This window comes from Catharus ustulatus, chromosome 13, assembly GCF_009819885.2.
Source record: "Catharus ustulatus isolate bCatUst1 chromosome 13, bCatUst1.pri.v2, whole genome shotgun sequence".
NCBI lineage: Eukaryota > Metazoa > Chordata > Aves > Passeriformes > Turdidae > Catharus > Catharus ustulatus.
Window position 1 is genome coordinate 14846810 of NC_046233.1, and position 20231 is coordinate 14867040.

A 20231-nucleotide genomic window follows, 5' to 3' on the forward strand; every position below is an offset into this window, starting at 1 on the left:
CTTCCTCTTTGCATCACTGGGTTACCCTGCAGAATATGCCAGTGGTTTTCTGGGAAATGGAGCTCTCAGTCGTTCTCCTGCCTTTTCCCCATGCCCCAGTGTCACTGTGGGAATTAATTTGCTTGAAGAGGGTGCTGAGGTTAGGGGTGGTGGCTCAGCTGCCTGGCTGAGTGGGATGACCTTCACTTTAAGCTCATGTGCTCTTGGGTATAGGTCTGTAGGGTTCCCAGGAAGGTAGGAGGTTACCTGACACTGCTGGGAAGTGGTCCTCACACATCAAATAATAACAGGGGAAAAAATCCTAGAGAGTCATAGAGGATTTGATGTGCCCATCTTGTATTGATGGCAAGGATGAGACCAGAGTTGACAGTGTGACAGGCTGCTTGGCTGTGTGCTGTCAGATGTTTGGAGTAAGGATACAGGCTCCAGGGAAAGTGTTCTGGGAGCCCTTGCATGGTCCCAAGCTGGGCTGTAGGTCATGTCACATGACGCTCGTGCACTATTCATGGACCATTCCTGGTTATCCACCAACCTGTTTGATGTTGAGGACAAGCACCAGACTGGCTTGGTCAGCAGTGCTGAAGAACATCCTTGGCTGGTGTGTGCTCTCTGCCAGGAGCCAGTGAAGCTCTGGGTCTCAGGCTGGGCAGGAGGAGAAGGTGAGGGGTGGGCACTGTGATGCTCCAGCTTGAGCCTGTGCGAAAGGTGACATGGAACTGCAGGAAGCAGAGAGGGACCCCGAGGTGTCTGTGCCTGTGCGGGCATGTTCATCTCTCACTGACCTGCACTGACAGCTGGTTTTCAGTGGGCTCTCTGCAGTGAGGCCTCCTGCTCACTGCTGGTTGGCACCCCCCAGCTGGATGTCACATCGCATCAGTTCGTGCGTTCGCAGCGAGTTTTACTTATTAAATATTTTTAGCGACAAAACCATCCAAAGATGTTTCAGTCCTGCAAGCGTGAGTGACCTCGCCTTCAGCATGGAGCGGGCAGGGGAGGGCAGGATGCTCACGAGGCCAGGCTGGGGGCTGAGCCAGGTGGAAGGGGGTTTGGTGGGCAATGTCATTTAGCACCCTGGGGACTTTGGAGCGGAACAGGTCTGTTTAACCTGTGTCTGCAGGGAGCGCGCTCCTCCTGCGTGGCTAATGGAACATATGGGGATCCAGGGCTCTGCGTCATGTCTCCTGCCACTCGCAGCAGGCATCCCCACCTTCCTGCTTCCCCAGAGGAATGTGGCAGCCCTAGGCACTACTCATCTGTTGTCACTTTCTCCCTGGTCCTTGTGGGCAGGCAGTTTATTAACACTGACCATGCTTCATGTTCATTGCTGCCTGTGCCAGGCACGTTGGTGTGCACCACTCATTGTGTGTTGGTTTCCCAGCCGATGCTGGTGCCATTTCTCCTGCTCTGCTGCCTGTGCCTGCATATACCTTTCCTCTTGCAAGCAAACTGTGCAGCTTCTGTTTCGGGTCTGCTGTTCAGCTCTTGCATGGGGGCAGATGTGAAACTGCAGCTCTGACAGCATTGCTGCTTTGAGCAGGAAAGGTTTGCTGACCAGCTTTGAGTTTTAGTAGTTACAAAGACTTCTTCCCTGCCTCTGCAGCTTGTGGCATGTGTGAAATCACCCAGGTTTTTGTTGACTCTGTGCAAGTGTCTGTCTTAGCAGCAGGCAGGGGAGTCCTGGTTCTAGGGAAGCAGCTGCAGATGCAGGCTCCTGCCACTGTGGCCTCCCAGTTCTAATTGATCACAAAATGGGAACAGGCCAGGTTGGAAGGGGCATGCAAAGAGAGTCTGGTACAACCTTTAAAGGGAAAGGGATCGTGATTACTTAGCACACAAATGCGTCTTGAAAGCCTCTGTCTATGGAGCCTCCACCACATTCATGTGGAGACTGTTCCAGCTGGCAGATCAGCCCCAGATCTCTGCCACAATGGGTGATTTCCTGTGACACCCAGCATTTTGAGACTATTGCTATCCCAGCTCATTTTTCAGGAGCATTTCCAAAGGCAACTCCTGGAAGAAGAGTGAACTTCAAGTGCCTACCCTCCCAAACTGTGTGGGCCTCCCTGATGGCCTGATAGCCAAAAGCCTGGACCAGTGTTGGCTGTCAGTCAGTGGTCCTGTTTGGGGGCATTTTCATCCCAGGAGGGAGTAGGAAACCGTCTCACCTTGCCAAGCTGCTGCTTTGGAAAGTTGTGAGAGCAGCCTTGTAATGACTTGCAAAATTGTCACAGAGATGAATCTTCTTGGACAAAAGATTTGCTTGCCCCTCTTCTTTGCAGCGAGGATTAATGATCGTGGGAGAAGCCAGGGATATTTCATACGACTGTCCAAGGAAGAGAAAGAACTGAAATGGTTTGCCCTGGGCAAGGAGGGAGAGTAAAATACTACAGTGCTTTCCTGTCAGCTCTCTTTATCGACTTGATCTGTACATATGCTCTCCCCAGATGTATTTATAGAGAATCCCAGAGGATGCAATCAGTTCAAAAGGTTTTCTTTGTCAGGCGTTGGAGATGTGTCCAGCTCTTTCCAGCAGCGACGGTGTCCTGAACCTTGGGGTCTTCCCTTCTTGACAGCTAGTCAATTAATTCAAGGATGAGATTGATCTGCCTCTCTGCAATTATTTTAGCTGAGTCTTAATGAGTTTTGTCTGGACAGGTTCTTCCCCATAGCCCTCTGAGCCAGACCTTGCCAGCTGTGCCAGGCTTAAGAAACAGCAAAATGAACCCAATCAAATGCGAAACAGCTTCATAGAAATATTGCTCTTTTCCGACAAATGCTGTTGGCCCAGTTTCCCTGGCTGTGAAGCTCTCACTTTGAAACCTGTGGAGCAGGCAGATAATACACTTAAAAGCGATGGCATTTTTACTTCCAGAAAAGGGACCATTGTGCTATGACTAACTTGCACTTTTTCAATTCTAGTTAGATATAAAATGGTAGGAAAGGCCCCGCTTTGGGGAGAGCAGGGGAGTGAAAACATTTTTCTTCTGCAGCGACTCAAAATATGGATGGATGAGTCGCGAGGTTGGGTGGTGATTGGATCACAGGCATGAAAGAACAAAATCAGTTCTTGCTCCTCCTCATGCCTAGAGCATGTGTGCTGTAGGCAAGGCACAGCTTTGGGGCTGCAGCGGTGGCTGGGGTACCAGTGAGGTGGTCAAGCCCAGCTGTTTGCTCTGAAGGAAAGGGTCACACTGGAAGTCCCTCTAGGTATCTTTGTTTGACAGGGGGATATACACACACACAGAGCTCTGTCAGCTCTGCCTCCCTGCAGCAGCTGCTGCCCTGTGGATGATGTTTGAATTGATGCTGCTGTGTGCTGGTGGCCCTGGGCAGAGGCAGCGGGCTGGAGGTGTCCAGAGTGGCCAGTCCTCATGGCTGTGGCAGGTGGAGGTCTGTGGAGCTTCTCACATCTTGGGGAGGCTTTAATGGGCTCAGCATGTGCTTTTCCTCTCCCTATGCTGTTGCCTGGTGGCCGTCACTCCACCCAGACCTGCAGGGACTCACAGCCTTTGGGGAGTGGCTGCAGGGTATGGAGAGGTGCAGTGGTTCAGTGCAGGCCTACGCACAGCCAGTACATCCCATCCTGCTCTGAGGAGCAAACACTCACTGCCTGTTTATTGTCAGGACAACTTGGATTGTCCTGCCAGATAGGATAGGCTGCCAAATCCTGGCCTTCTGAACTCCTCTGAGTTTGCCAGGACTGGGTTCATCTTCATGGTATCCAGCTGCCTCAGCTGTTGCAGGGCTCTAGAGCAGCTTGCAGACTGGTCTGTGAGCTCCTTGGAAGAGGAAGGTTGAGCTATGCTTAATTATTGGCTTGCAGGCTTTTGGAGAGTGCCTGTAAACCCTCAGCTCCAGGACTCCTTTTGTGTCTTTTCCAGTATGTGGCAACTTATTCCAGCCTGTGCTTCGGCCATACCAGGGAAAATCAGAGCCTGTAATAGAAATGTTGGCAGTTTCTAATTCCACCACTCAGGCCTAGGGCTGGAAGGAATTACTCCAGATTGGAAGTGCCCTGAGGCAGCTGATAGAGGTCTGCAGCATGGCAAGATGTGCTGCTTCCCCTGCTCCATCCTGGGCGAGCAACAAGTCATGGCAAGTCTCTTCACCTTCACCTTTGTGGGCATTGTGCTCCGTGGGTCACCTGGCACCTCTCTGATTGCATGGCAACAAGGAAAGGTATTTGTTTTCCTGCTGTCAGACCACAGTGGGCAGAGGGGCCAGTCTCCCTGGGGAGCACAAGCCAGTGCTTGTCCTCTGTCACCCTCGAGCTGATTTCTCTCAGGATCTAGTGCAGTGCCTGCTGTTGGTAAGCGATGGAAGGTACCTGTTACCCTCAAGGGTGCATCAGCACCTGATGGTGCCATTCCTTTGTCCCCAACCTTCCCAACATTCACCTTTCATGGGCTCCTCAATAGTGTGGTGTGTGTGAGGAGGCAGAGGCTCACACCTGTCTTGAGCAAATGCATTTCTGCTGTGTTGGAGATCAGCTCTCCCTTTTTGGTAGGATGCCTCTGCCCTGCCAGGTTTTCTCAGCTGTGTCCATAGTCCAAAAAAAGAATGTGCTTCCAGTATGCAGGAGAGGAATAAACCTTCCTAAGAGGGGAGATGATGATCGGGTCACCTCTCCTGGGTACCAGAGAGAAACTAGTACTGATTTGGAGCAAAGGCTCAATACAGATTTTGGGACAGTATCAACCTCCTCTGGCACTGGGATGGAAAAAGAGAGATGCTAGGGCCATGAAGTGAAATTACCAGTGAGTCTTGGGGTCTGCTTGTCTTCCAGGCCACTGACATCTGAATTTTGCACATGTATGTTTTGCATGGCTGCTTCCTCCTAAAGCTTAGCGAGGCTCTGCTGATCTGAGGCTGAGTTCCAAATTAAATGACACCAAACAGCGCAGCTTTACATTTCAAAGGCTCAGAGCAGAAGGATGCCTGGGACTTTCTGTCGCTATGGAGTAATTGGAATGATTTTTTCTATTTTGGCAGCTTGTACAATGACCACCGGGTGATCGCTCCACAGACAGATGGTTTTACCTGCATCTTCTGCTAATGTGAGGAATTAAAACAGCCCTGCAGGGATGAAGAGGGGTGACAGAGCTGAGTACAGTGGGGAGAGCAAGTTAGTAACTGCTTTGCATTCCTGGCTCTGGCTGCTTGTCACAGTGGTTACTTGTGGATGGGCACATTTGCATCACAGAACCCCTGGAAATTTCTGCTTCTGTTCCCCCATTCCACACACCACCAACCAGAAAATCTCCAGGTCCATTTAAAGTTGCTACTGTGTCTCTTTCCCTTATCTTCAGGGATGGTCGCTAAGGCAGAGGTGCTGGGAGAGTGATTGGTCTGGGAGCCCCACTCCCAGCATGGCACTGGGGGCTATTGCCTTTCCAATGAAACCTGAAGGGGTGTCCTGGCCCTGGAGGATGAAGAGAATGTGCCGTGGCCCTGTCTGCAGCTGCCTGTTGGCTTCATGCATTTGCTGACAGGCTCTGTTCCCACTTGGTAAGATTGTAAGGCACTCTGGGAAGACTGCAGGGAGGGAAACAATGGCCTCATTCCCATTGTGGACACCTGCATTTTTTCCCCTGCTATTGGATGGCCGGTTACTCTCATTTACTTGGATTTATTTCTGCCTGGAGCTGATGGCAGGTCCTTGACATGCAGGAAGGTAGATATCTATCATCTGTTGGGGCCAGCTGCTCTGCTCTTCATGCTGTGCAGATTCACAGCTTGGGGTAAGGTCCTCCCAGTGATTCAGTAACCAGACCGTGAGTTGGCAAAAGCTTATCAAGAGGTCAGTGTGGAGAAAGACTTGCTCGGGTACTTCTGCCAAACAGTACAGGAATGAGCAAAGCAGAAGTGGCTGCTGTGGCTGCAGGAGCTGCCAGATGTGGGCTCACAGTGGAGCAGCACAACCATCGACTCCTCTCTATTCTTGCATCTTCCTCCTCCTCCCCCACATGCATCTCTAGGTGCCAAGTTCACTTGTCCTGTCCAGGTCCTGCCACCCCAAGAAGCCATTGCCTTCATCTCCCAGCAGTTCCCCTGCAAAACTGTGTCTGCTGGTGGGAGCTGCTTTGGGACCCATAGCATTGGCTCAGCTCTGGCTTTCTGCTGTGCCCTGGGGCACAGGTCCAATGTCCAAATGCCTCCCCTGTTGCTATCTGAGACCTAGCAGCCTTTCTGGGACAGAGCTGCAGCAGGCAGAGTACACTTCCTGGCCATGGCAAGCTGGGGCTCTTGAGGAAGGGCAGATGGGGACAGAGGTGTAAATATTCTTCTCCAAAGTTTTCCCCATCCTCCAGATACCCAGAGTTTGAGGGACATCAGCACTGGGAAGAGGAGGGATGTCCTCTGGGTCTTGGGGCACTAATGAGGATCTGGGGCAGCTCTGGTGGCTGCAGTTATGGCTGATGTGCTGCTGTCAGTGGTGTTACACAGGGCTGTGTATGGTTTGGGGTACCTGGGAGGGCAGAGCAGTGGTACAGATGGGGAGTTGACTCCCCAGAAAGAAAGGGTCTGGAAAGCTGAGTGGCCTGATGCATCTCCAGAGCATTCCCAGCTCATGGAGCACATCTGGGAACATATGGGTTCCTTGTGGAAGGGTGAGTCAGACTGGGCTCTGTCCTTGCCTAACTGCTTTGATTTCTCCTCCTGATTGATCTGCACAGTCAAACTCATGATCCTGTGCTGGCAGAGGAGCAGTTGCCAGACTGCAAAGGTCGCTGAAAGCAGCTGCTCCCCTCCCCTGCTGCCTCTGTTGCCAGCAGAAGAGCCTGGATTTGGAGGCACTCAGCTTGTGTCCCTGCTGGCAGCGCCAGCCACTGGCTCCCCGCACAACCGGCACACCGCAGTGGCTGCTCAGCGGGTGCTCTGCTCTCCAGACAAGGTAATGAACCCCCTGGGACCTGTGTTGGGTCCCTGGTGGGCTGGAGAGGAGGAGGTGAGAGCTGCAGAGGAAAGGCAGCCTCACCTCATCTTGCCATGCCCGCTTGCAGCAGGGCCAATGGAGACGTTGGCCAGCACGTGTGGCCACTGAAATGGCATGTCCCAGCTCGAGGACACCTGAAACTCTCCCTGATGAATCTGCCTGGTGCTGCTGTTTCACCTCCCTTTCCCCCTGCTCACCTCACTTGTGTTCCCAGCCCCTCCTGCATTGCAGGCAGCCTGCCTGGCTGTGCTGTTTGCTCTGTGCTGTTTGAGTGCGCTGGGGATTTCCTTGGGCGAATCGTTGCCGCCGGCGGCTGCAGTGGCTGCAGGCTCTGGGGGCTTCATTAGCTGAGCTCACTGGGAGAAATTGTCATCACGCAGGAGCCTGCCAGAGTTTCTTTGCCCTTTGCTAGGTGTTTGGGGAAGAGCAAACTCTTGGATGTGGGGGTTTGAAGGTGGCTTTGCTGGAAGCCTGTGGGGAAATGCCTCTTGTTCATTTATGAGCATTCAGGAAGGAACTTGTCCCGGGCCATGGTTTGCTTTTAAAACATGGGGAACATCTGTCCCTGGGGCGAGGGAAGGAGAAGCAGGAGGGGCAGTGAACCAGACACCAGTGTCCCATGGGTGTCTGCCCTACAGAGAGCCTGGTTGGGATCCCTGTCACCCAAGCAAGCCTGTGAATGCAGGGTTTCCCTGAGTGGGAGCTCAGACAATCTTTCTCCACTGTTGGCTGCACTTAGCTGATAGCTTTGAAGATCCTCCTGTCCTGGAAACTTACTTTCTGACATCTGATTTGCCAATGTGTTGTACTTGAGATGTGCTTATGGATGTCGTGATCAGCTTGCCTATTCCTCCTCAGCAAACCAGGCTGAAACCCACTTGATCCCTTCCTCTGGATCTTCCTTGTCTTCCAAATGAGGTCAGTAAGCCTGACAGTAAGTCCCCGTGGGTGGGGAGGGAGAACTATTTTGTCTGGGGATCAGGCGGTTGCATCGTGGCTTTGCCCTGGGCTGCTGGTGGCTTTATCTGTGCAAGTTCAGCGAGGTTAAGTTCTTCAGCTTCCCTTTTTGGCTTTCTCAGCTGTGAAGGGATGGTGTGAGGCTGAGCTTAGCTCATCGTGAAATATATTCCATGAAGCCTGGGAACTGGGGGCGTTGCAGAAAGACAAGGTTGTTCAAGGAGGTAGGAATGGATGGGGAGGGTATTTATTCCACTCCTCCATTTTCCTCCTGGGGCCAGTGATGTGACACCTGAGTTTGTCCTGGTGATTTACAGGCTGCAGAAGAACAACTAGAGATGTTTGCAATCCAAAGAGCGAGAGCAGAGGGTTGAGATTTGGAAGGGGCAGCTCAGACCTTGTCCGAGGAGACTGACAGCCCCCATGTGATGTGATCACCAGACAGTGCTGCTCCTACTCCATTTCTGTTGCTTTGGCTTTGCTGCCAGAGGATTTCATGGCAGGACTCGTTGGAGGTGAGGACATGTGTGAGAAGGCTGCAAACCACAAGCCTTCAGCTTGTCTGGACATTCTTGTTGCGGAAGGGCAAGTACGTAAATGAATGGTGGCCCAGCAGAGAAAGCCATCAAGGTGTGTTGGGAATGTCCACCAGGAGGAGGAGCTCTCCAAGTTACCTATGGAAGAAGATCTGTCTCCACAAGAGTCTCGTGGCAGGGTGAAGCAGGTCACTCTAGGTTAGGACTTACTCTCCCTGTGAGCAGCATGACAAAGACACAAGTTTCAAAGAGGCTCTTTCTACCTGTGTGGTGTCCCATGCAGGGTGGGAGGCTGCAGTGCAGTGGGCTATCTGGCTGAGGCAGAACAACAGGACATGATCATGGATGCTGATCCCTTTCCTGAAAGGCCCTGCCTTGACAGGAGACAGAGAAATTGCCACAGCTGCTGCTCCTGGCAGCTTTGCAAGGCAACAGAGCAGGCAAAGCGATTTAGCATTGCTCCAGTCATCCGTGATGGCAGAGATCATTGCATCAACCCCTTCAGCATTGTGATTAATGCTGAAGAAGCATCCTATGAGGGCTGGGAGGAGTGTGTTGGTCCCTGGAGATCTGCTCTCTGAAACAGAGGCAGCCCACTCCAGCTGTGGTCCTCCTCTCCCACAGTCTCATCAACATCCTTTCGTGTGCAGCTGTTGACCCGTGTGTTCCCATAGTGATGGAGTTCCTAGGAACTGGGACAGGAACCCAAGACTGGTTCCTCAGGAGAGGAGAGATTATGTGGATTTACACAGATTGCTTGTCTTATGATGAAGATCTGGTGTTTGAGCTTTCAGAATAGTTAAAACCAAAGTCCCCTTCAGAGAGCTCGTGTGTGGCTGTGATGGGGAAGGAGGAGAAGAAAATGGGATATGGTGGGGTCGGGTAGGAGGAACAGTGTGAGAACATATTATGGAGCTCTGGGAAGCTGGTGAGTACCATCTCCCCAGCTGGCATTTATCCGTGGTGGGTACAGGAGAACTTGGGAAAGTGGAAAACACTGAGTCTTTAGGAAAATTAATCTTTTTTAATGCAAAAGTTTCCTTTACTTCTGCAACTCTCTGCTCCAGGACTAATTACTACCAAATAACCATAACACCAGGGGGGACCCAAGCCCCATGAATTGCGTTTGTTTGCACCATCTGCTCTTTATTCTGCAGGTGACATTCCCATGGTTGAGGGCAGTAGGATACATCCCTGGAAGCACTTGGACTAATGTACCTGAACGAACATTAGTACCTGAATGTACATTCTGGGCTGGCAGTTTTGTCCAAGGCTTGTCCTGCCCTCTCACTGAGGGCTCTGGCTGCCCATGGCTATTTTCTGAGAGGTTTTATCTCACTGGAACTTGCTACCTGGCTTGTCTCTGAAGATGATACATCCTCCTTTGTGTGCTGCACAATTTCTCTTGTAGCTCAAGTGGGTGCTGGAAAGAGGAAAAGGTCCGGAGTGTGTTAGGGTCTCTAGTGAGGCAGGGCTGGAGCTTATTCCCTTTCACTGGAGAACAGGATGGAATCTCCATCCCAAGGAGGAGAAAAGTGCTCATGACTCTGACAGTAGCTGCCAGCCATGACCTCGGAGCCTGTGCCTGGTGCCTGCCAGCCCTCTCAGGGTGCTGGGATCTCCTGAGCCCACCAACTCCCCCGGCCTCATTCCTTTACCTCTCAGTTTGTCCGTGGCTGGCAGCTGCCACTCTGCAGCTCCTGCTCTGGAGGAGCCATGGGAGCAGCTGGGTGATTCGGCCCGGGAAGCGCAGGCGGGCAAGGTGTAAATTGCATGGCGGGCTGCCTTCACTGAGGTGAAAATGAAAAACTCTCCCAAGCTATCAAGCCCGGTGTTTCACAGCTCCCACGGTCCAAACAGACTCCCACTCCTCTCCCTGCTGCACAGAGGATCTCGGGGGCTGGTTTTCTCCTGCCTGTCCTGGAGCCATGGCACTGCCACGTCAGCAGGGCGGTGTGTCCTGGTTGCAGGCAGGACGGAGGCCTGCCATGGGAAGAGGGAAGTGTGCTGAGGGCAGGCAAGGATGCTGATGGCGTGGGAGGTGCTAATTGCCAGGCTCTGTATTCTGCTACCTGGAGGATTTGTTATCCTTTGGCAAGACTGTTTTCCGCTGCTGTATTACTGGTGGTGCCGCTCGTTTTTCCTGGTGGCTGATGGAAACGGCCTTTTCCTGATTGCAATAATGTCACCTTCTGTTTCTGAAACACCTCACAGCCCAGAGGATTTGAAAGTAAAGTGCACGTGCGTGGGAGCAGTCTCAGCACCTCTGAAATGTGAGTTTCTCCGGGCTGGGAGGCAGCAGCTGTTCCACAGCCCTTGGCAGCCTGGTGCTGGCGGCTGTGCTGTGTGCTGGAGCTGGAGGCAGGGCCTGCCCGGCTCTGTGTGCACCCTGCTGGAGCTGCAAGCTGAGATGTTGGGGTTTCCTTGATGCTTGAGGTATTACTGGTGTAAAGCATATCTGCCTGCCTCTCCCTCCAGCAATTTGTCTTCCCTTCTGCCTGGCCATCTCTTGGGCCGATGGCTCTTCCCCAGGCTCTGACTGACTTCTACCCCTCATTGAACAGCCCCGGCCATCCAGGCTTCATCCCTGTCTCCCATGGTTAGGCCATGGCTCAGCAGAGAGGACCAGAATCAGAGTTGGGTTTGGAAGGGATGTTTAAATGTCATCCAGTCCAGCCCCCCTGCTGTGGCTGGGGACATCTTTCACTAGAGTAGGTGGCTTAAAGCCTCATCCTGCCTGGCCTTGAACACCTGGACACCTGACTATGTCCAGGAATGGGACATCCACAGCTTCTCTGGAAAATCTGTTCCAGTACCTAATGACCTTCAGCACAAGGCATTTTATGTCTGGTCTAACCTGCTAGCTTTTGCATTAAAACCACTGTCCCTTGCCCTGTCACTACAGGCCCTGGTAAAAAATCTCCATCTCTTACAAGCACGGTTTGGTGTGCTCCTCTCCGTAGCTGAACAACCTCCAGTCTGAACAACCATAACACTCTCAGCCTATCTCCATAGCAGAGTTGTTCCAGCCCTTGGACTGTTTCTGTGGCCTCTGGACCTGCCCTGGCATGTCCATGACTGACTCGTGCTGGGGACCCCAGAACTGGAGGCAATATTCCAGGTGAGGTCTTATAAGAGCAGAACTGAGGGGAAACATCCAGGCTGCTGTCCACACCACTTGTAGTGCAGCCCAGGAGATGTTTGGCCCCAGGAGGAAGGCCTCTATTTTTTGTTTTCATCAGTTCAGACAGGTGACTTGAAGCAGTATCTAGCCTCAAGCTGCTGTCTGAGCAAAGAAGAATGGAAACAGGGACATTCCCAGTCTAGGCCTGGGACAGAGGGATGGCCCAGCAAGGACTCTGTCTCCTGTCTGAACTGGGAGAACGCCAAAGGGCGCTGAGTGCTGTGCAAATTGCAAATTTTGCAAAGCCTCCCAGGACTACCTAGCACCCGTGTTCTAAGATAAGCAGGGATGACACACCGAGCATGGAACGTGTGAGGAAGCGAGGAGGATGTGGCACACAGCACACTCCCCCCAGTCCTAGCTGGTGGCTCAGTTTCAGCTTTTAATTTTAGCAACTGATTTAGGGCCATTCAGCTCCACGCAGTTTTGTTGTTCCTGTAAAATCCCTGGGACTGAAGCGTCCGACCCCATCATTGGGAGATGGAGAGGATGGGTGCCTCCAGCTGGAAGGAAGGTGTGGGGGAGTTGTGTTGTCTGGGCAGGCAGGAGTTGCTGGCATGTGAGGACAGGGCTGGTAGGTTACCTGGGGGTCTCCCCACACTCTCTCAGCTACCAGCCAACTTGCTGGCACTACCCAGAGCAGCACAGGCAAGTGAGGCTGTGGTGGTGCCCTGGCTGGCTGGGGGATGCTGGTGAGTCCCTCCAACAGGCAGCAATCCCCAACGATGGTCACAAGCCCCCTGTGTGTTCACACCCTTCCTCTTCAGGTGTGGCAGCATAATAAATGGAAGGGACTGACCCCAGCTGCCTATGGAAAATCTCTTCATATTGGTGTTGGATTGGTGTTGTCACAGCAGGATGTGGATGGAACCAGCTCCATGTTCCCTTCTGCTTCTCTGCAATGGCAGCAGCACATCCTGTCACAGTAAGAGCAAGGGAGAGCAGCAGTTCCAGGCACGCTGTGCCAAACTGATGTTGAGACAATCCCTGTTAACAACCCACAGCTACTTCTTGAGTCTGGGCCCTCCATGAGACCAGACTTGGGCCTCATGTCCATTGGCCCTTCTGGGAAGTTGTTCTCTCAATTGGCACTGTGCAGAGACCCATTGATGCTTAGGCTGAACCCTGCACTGTTGGCTTTCCCAGTGGGCAGGCTCCAGTTTGTCCCAGCTTTTCAGCAGTGCCCAGTGGCAGATGCCTGGAGGGTTAATCCCTGGCTGGTGACCAGGAGGGCAACTCAGAACTGCCTGGTTCCCCTAAGGGAGAAGAGGGTTTGCATCTGCTGGTGACCAGTTGCTTGCTGCCATGGTTTTTCCAGTCCTGGCTGGTGTTTAGCAGGCACGTTTTTCATGTGTTGCAGGCAGAAGGTGCTCTGGCAAGGGTGGGTGACAGGCACAAGCAATGGCTGTGTTCCTATGGCACACAGGTGGCTGGAGCACAAAGTGGACATCTCTGCAGTGGAGCTAGGAGCTGCTGGGCAGCATGAGCATCTCAGCCTCCAGCTCTGCTCCAACGGGAAGTTGGCGGTGGCATGAAAAACCTCTTCTCAACTGCTCCTACAGCATCAGTCCTGAAATAGGGACTCAGTGGGCTGGTGTGACTTAACCATCACCTTCTAAGCCATTCCAGGAGGTGACAGTAAGGAATCAAGGGTGATAGGGAGCTTGTGGGGTGAAGTGGGGTGAGGACAGCTGCTGCCTCTCCACTGCCAGTGGAGCCTGACTGCCAGCATGCCCGTGCATGGCGAGGATCCAGAGAGCATCCACAAGGCTCGTTTGTGGTCTCCTAACAATATGAGTTCTTGCAGCAGTGGGAGATGAAGCAGATCCAGTTGGTGACATTTGAATTCCTGAGCAGATGAACCTGACTGAGTGACAAAGACAGTCCCTGCAGTGCCCCAGCTCAATCTTCTGCTTCCCAACAGGTGCTGAGGGCCATGGTGTGACATGAGCACCCTGCCACCTCCTTCTGCCTTTGCACAATTCCGTTTAATGACTGCAGATCATGTCCCAGACTTTGTCATGTCCTCTGTAGCTCTGGGACTATTCTTGTGCTCACCCAGGAAAGTGGGGGCATTGTCCTTCTGGGAGGCTGTGCACAAGCCATATCACAGGCAGATGCTGTGATCTTATGGACAAGCAGGGGAAGGAAGATTTGTGCTGATGAATAGCTGACACCTCCTGCTGCTGGGGAAGGTGTCCCAAAATGCTGATCATTGCATAACCCTGTTGTCCTTTCTGATGCATAAGGCTAGGGGATGCTCCATTCCTAGCAGGATGAGAGTGACCTGGAGGAAATCCTACAGTCAATGCATGGTGGTAGGTGATATGGAACCCAAGGTTAAAGATTGGGCAAGGTGCTGTTCCATCTGGGAAAGAGGAGTGCAAGAGTCTTCCATTACATAATGCCTTGCTCTTGAGAAGGTCGTGAGAAGCACCCCCGCCATGTTCCTCAGATTGACTGAGAGGGACTTGGCTTCAAGGGAAGCAGTGGGTCTGACATGGCAGGAGTATACTGGAGCTGCTATTCCTGTCAGAACTGAACTTGTGGACTCTGGATTCATTTGTGTGCGTAGATGGGCTGTATGGATTATGTACACTTTGTTTCAGGAGGCCTGGAGGTGCCTGGATAGAAATCAGCCCTGCACACTGTGCTGCTGCCTCTACCTTTGCTGGCCACAGGAAGGGAGAGCTCCTGATGGAGGCTGAGGAGGCAGGTTGGCACTGCATGACCTTGCAAAGGGGCAAGTCCCTTTCCCTGCCCCACTTACTGGTCCTGTTGTCACAGCCAGCAGCCTGGCACTGACAGTGTCCCACTGTTCACCTCTCACTGAGCTCCTCCACCCATGTGAGACTGCATTGGATTTGACTGGAGGGCTCTGCCTTGCAAACTCCACATTCCCCTTGCTGCTCCATCTGTTGGCTTGGCGGCACAGCCAACCAGGGGCTCCCTCCTCAGTGGCAGTGCAACGCTGCCTGTTGAGCCTTTCTGTTGTTTTGCCATGTTGTTGAGCCTTTGCTAATTTGCTTTCTTCCCACACCTTTGCCTTTGGGCTCTGCTCTCTGGTCTCTCTGGGTTGTTTCTTTTCATTGCAGTTTCTCTCCACGGGGATAATCCCAAACTCACTGTGTCACCAGCCTCTTGTGCACTTTGCTGCACTATTCTTGTCCAGCCTCTGCCTGCTTCCTAATCTCCTTTGGTATGATCACAAGGCTGATCTCTCACCCCCTTAGATGATCCCCTTATCCATTTCCATTGTCGTCGTGGCTCCCCACATCATTGTCTCTGCCCATTTCTCAAGTCTTTATGCAGCTTCATCCCTTTATCCCAGGCTGCACAGGATAGCATTCCCAGCCACAACCTTCCTGCTCCTTCTTGGGGACATTGTCCTCTCCTGAGCCCACCTACCAGTGCTGAGCTCTGCAGCAGCCCTGCCAGAGGCTGGGTTTCTCTGGGAAGAAGTGCAGAAACACAGGCCAGCTCACTAGCCTGGCTTCCAGCTTTATTTGTATAGACACAAATTAGCACCCTCAAGCTCTGGTTTCCCTCTATTTCATTTTGGGAAAAACCCCAGATGAATTGAGAAGAAATCAATTATTGCAGCTGTCCCTAATGAGGCAGGCATGGGTATTGACAGTGAGTGTCCAGCCACTTCACCGTGGTCCCACTGACCTAGTCCCCATCCATGGGCTTTGGCTGCTGGACACCTGGGCTCTTCTGGCTTCAGGGACACAGAGCTGCTCCTGGCAGGGTGGAACATCCTTGTCGCTCTTATAGGATAACCTTGAGTATGAAGCAACATTTGGCTCAAGAGCCAGTTCTGCTCTTCATTCAGATGTGCATTTTTATTCCTTGAAAAGCCAAGATTGCCACATTTTTTATAGGGAGAGGGGGTGTTGTTTGTGTTTTGGGGGTGCCACTTCTATGTCTCTGTAATTGGAAGTTGTAGCAACCTAGAGTAGATTGTAGGGAGAGGGTATGTCCCAGATGCACTCTTTTGGAACTTTAGGAGGGTCTTTGGAAAGTCAGTTTAGTCTTGAAAGCCACACAAGAGTCCTGAGGATTTAGACTGTTTGGAGACCTCACATGAAGTTAAGGAAGGTCTCTTTGCTCTAAGGTCCTTTGAGTTGTCCTTGTCTGCATGAAGTGGTGGAGGGCCAGCTGGATTTATCCAAAAAGCCCTGCAAATCCTGGAGATACCCGTCTCTGGTGTGTTGCAGTAACCGAAAATAAGGAGCTGAGCGGGAGGTTGGCGGATGGGCTTGTGGTTGGTGGAGCAAGGGGCAGAGCGGCGAGGAGGGCTCTTGTCTGTGTTGTTGCTGAAAAAGCAGGAGTGAGATGAGCCGCCTCTGCTCTGCTGCTAAAAACAACCCAGCTTGTTTTTATTTAATACAGTTTTGATCTGCAGGCCTCAATGTTTCACCTGCCTGCGAGTGGGAACTCCAAACTCCAAGTACCTTGGAAGCCCGTCTGCGTCCCTGTGTATCCCTGCAGCACTGGGGCAGGAAATGTGGTTCCTCCTCAGCTGGAGGAGGGACTGCTGGAATTCAGGCTGGAAGGCATTGGGATGGGACAGGTGAAGCTTCTGCTGGGGTCATGTTTCTGCCACTGTGGTGCTTCTGAGTAACTGGACCTCTGCATTGCCAGATCTTGCAGGCTTACTCAGGAAAATGGACTCAAAAACTGCTCATGTGGGATTTCTGCCTGTATTTCTTGTGCAGCATCCTGGCAGCATGGAGGTGGCTCTCCAGGTGATCCAACTGCCAGCACTGGGGAGAGGGTCAGTGTTGGCTCATGTGTGTTGTGGATCCTGCCTGTTGCCAGCATTAGTCTGGGAAATAAATGATTCTTAAATCACATTGGTCCATCCCCAGGGCTGAAGGGAGTCAGGCTTTTGTAAGGTCATGATTGATGTGTCCATAGAGCTCACTCTTGGTGTGGGGCCAGCTCTGGCTACAGAGAGCGCCAGAGGGATGCAGACCCTGCTGGAGGATGTGCAAACAAGACACATCAGCAGGCCATGACACAGGAGAATAGTTGAGGCAGAGAGGAAAAGCACTGGGTCAGGGAAGAAGAAGAGGATAATCAGGACAAGAAGGAGGAAGAAAATAGCTGGGGCAGGGAGGAGGAGGAGCAGGAGGAGGAGGATAATCAAGGTGGTTGCAGGGTTAAATAAAAGCTGTCAGTGATTTGAAAAGGGGAAAGAAAGAAAAAGAAAACCCGCTGAAGAGACACTCTCCTTTCTCACCCGGCTTGTAATCAGCCGCCCCCTCTGCCAGCGAGCAGCTGGCGGGCGGGCGGGTGAGGAGGGGGTGGCAAAGGGGTCCAGCTGCTCCTCCACCCGGCCTCTGCACCCCAAGAGCCCCCACAGCCCCAGCTCAGCAGGGGCTGCACAGCCCAGGGCACGTGCCCCTCTCATGGGTCCCTGACAGGCTGGGGATCTGGGGTCTTGAAGGGCACTGCCAAGGGGAGGTGGGGTGAGGAAAAGGAGATGCCTGTCTGAAATGCCAGGGGTTCATCTCCCACTCCCCCTGCCCTCGCCGTTCTGAAAGGAGCTGCTTGAGCTGTCTGCTCTGGATTATATTAATTAGCAGAGAAGTGCTACGCCTGCTCGTGGGGCCGTGCTGCTCATGGGGCTGTGCTGTTTGTGGGGCTGTGCTGCTGGGAGGAGCTGGAGATCTGGCAGGTCTGTGTGAAGCAGCTGCCTGGCTCCCCAAAACCCCTCGCTCCAGCCCAAAATAAGCACATCAAAACCAAGCTGAGCTGAGGATCTTCAGCATCTCCTCCTGGAGCCCAGCTGGCTGCTTCCCTCCAGGGTCAAACCTGCTTACTCTGTTACATGGAGCTGGTGTGGTAGGGAAAGCAACGCCGTGATTTTGGGGTGGCACCCTCTACCCCTCACTGTGGGCAAGGAGGACCAGTCTGACCTGGCCAGTCTGGCAGGTCAGTGTGGTGGGGGACTGCTGGGGTGGGGGGTGAGAGCACATCCCTGCCCATGGCTACTTTGTGTCTTCCAGGAGAGGAAGCTGTGTGCCCACCCCCGGATCGAGATCTACAAGCAGGACCGCATCTACTTCGTGTGTCCCCTTGCCCGCCAAGGGGACTTCTATGTGCCTGAAATGAAAGAACTGGAGAGGAAGAGCAGGGCTGCTGCAGCTGTGTCTGAGGACGCCCAGACAGACATCACAGGTATCCATGGCTCAGGCTCCATCTTTGGTTGGCATCAGCCCTCACAGAGGTGGGGTCCTGGTATCCCCAGTCCTGCTGCCCGAGCAGACAGAGAGAGACTGACCTGTGCCCACCTGGTACCCAACCACCGAGTCTCAGCACACCTCCTCCCCTCACTCTGCCCTGATCCCCGAGGATCTGAGATGACATCCCCTGAGGTGTCATGCCATGCCGCGGGGAGCACCCAGGAGCCCTTGCAGTTTTGGGTTAAGCCACTGGCCCACTGTTGTCAGTGCAGAGCTGGATCTCACAGCTTTTAGTTGCAGCTGGGCTTGTTTTTCTCTTTGTCATATACATCTTCCTTGATCTCATCTTCATCTGTTACATATTGGGATTGCTAAGAGCTTAAATACCAGGTTGCTGTAGCTGGTGGTGGAGTTGCCTGAGAGCATCTGCTCAGCAAGATTTGTTGCAGCCTGGATGTATTCATACAGGAAGGGACCACAATGGCTGTAGGCGCAGAACAGCAGTGCTATAGTAACCCAAAATGCTAGTTGCCTTCAGCAGCCCACATGCTCCTCTGCCTGTGAGATGTAGCAGCCAGCTATCCAAGCATTCCCAGGCACTGGACAGCACATCTGAGCTGGCTGCTGGCAGGAGCAACCTCCTCCCCCTGCCCCACAGGTCGCTCACGCTTGTGTAATGGGCATGAAAAAACCATGAGGGCTGTGCTCGCCTCCCGGGCGGTTGGGTCATTTGCTTTAACGCGTCTTCAGGTTTGGGTCGCTTTAATTCTTAATCACATAAAAGCAAGCCTGGGAATTGCTTTCTGGGAGCTCTGTCCATTTAGCGTTGCAATGAGGAGTTTAATTGGAGCTGTTTGCCAGCACTTGCAGGTCCCGTGTTTGCACGGTGCTCACTCAGCTCTTCTCCTCTTTGTCTGCCTTGTGTTGGGGCAGCTGTGGGGGGCACCAGCTCAGCTTACCCAGAGGAGCCCCAAAGCCTGGCTCTGACGTCTTCCTACAGTCACCCCTTGGTTTTGGAGAGGGATGGCAGGATCCATGGGAGCAAAAGCAGCTTGAGGGTGGTGCCTTCATGGCTGTGCCTGCTCTGTTCTGCCCTGCTCAGGGGGTGCATGGTCCCACAGCCCAACCAGGGATGCTTGGAGCAGCCACTGCCCTGGGCCTTGGCTGTCTCACTGCTTTCCCTGGGATGCCACTACCAGCATGCCCACAGTGGGAGAGTCCCCTGCCCTGCTGGAAGAAGGGCTAGGAAGATCTTCCCAGTTTTAGAAGGCAAATTGTGTTGGGCTTTCTCACTCCAGGCCGGGCTCCCCAGCAGCAGCTCTGGGCCGACTCCTCCACCACCCCTCCCCTTCCAGGCACATAGATGAGCTTTTGTCAGTGCAATCTGATGCAGTGCCATCTGCTGAGTCTGCACAAAACCAACTTAAAATAATAATAACTGTGAGGTTGGCCCTGCCTGCGAGACTAAAGAATTGGGCTTGGGTGTTGCACTGTGGTTGTCACTGCTGGGCACAGTGGCAGAACCACATCTAATGGAGTGTCACATCCTTGCTCTGGCTGAGGATGTGGCAATCCTATGGGTGGCTTGTGCAGCTCCTGCCTGAGGACTTTGGTGGTCCCATGCAGATTACACCTTATGGAATGAGACTGGTCCCCCCTTCCTGGTGATTTTATGTGCTGGGATCTGTGCAACCACCTCTGAGTTGGAGAAAGAGAAACCTCTTTTCTCATCCTTTTTGTCCTTCTTTCCTGGGCAGTCCCTCTAGAAGCAAGCTCCAGTTAGTCACAACCCCTTTAACAGGCACGGTGGACGTGAGATCTTGATGACCCAGCAGATCCCAGGATGTCTATGACAGTTTTTAAGCTTTCCTCTGCCAACTGGAGGGTGGGCACAGCAATGTCCCCATCTGACTGTCAGCATGATCTCTGCTCAACCCCAGTTACTTTTATTTGGGTTATTTCTTGATCCTTCTTAGCTTTGAGTGGATGTGAGTGGACGCCCTTGGGAGGCTCAGACAGTGCTCCTGGGACAGTGGGGGCAGGTGGTGGTCCCTGATAGTGACTGTTAGCTGCTCTGGCTGTGCCTGAGCTGCACAAACCCAGGTGTAGGGCTTTGATACCCAGTTGCCTCAATGGATGAGTGGAGACTGGGAAGGTGCTGAGCCCCATTTCTGCTCCCAAAGGCAGCTGAGGATGCTCTATGCACAGAAGCTTTGGCCTGTCTGTCCTGATGTGGCAGCAGAAGCCCCTTATTTCCCTCTCCCAAAATACTGAGATAATGTTCTGTGTGAACACGCCACTGGTCAGTCACAGCTCATTAAACTCCCCACCAGCTGGATTATGCTTTCTTTGAATTAAAGACTTGAGAAGTTCCAAGTGGAAGGTGTTGCCATATCTCCTCACCTGTCATTGTGGCTGGTGCC

General features: G+C 52.9%; 1 protein-coding gene across 2 annotated transcripts in view; it reads left to right on the top strand.

The window, feature by feature from the left end:
- Window positions 1-20231, top strand: part of TEX264 (testis expressed 264, ER-phagy receptor) — a 42442-nt gene that overhangs the window by 17014 nt on the left and 5197 nt on the right. For both annotated transcript variants that reach the window (XM_033072005.1, XM_033072004.1), the window contains exon 5: window positions 17632-17803. In XM_033072005.1, coding sequence (XP_032927896.1) covers window positions 17632-17803 — 172 coding nt within the window. The remainder of the gene's footprint in view (window positions 1-17631; window positions 17804-20231) is intronic.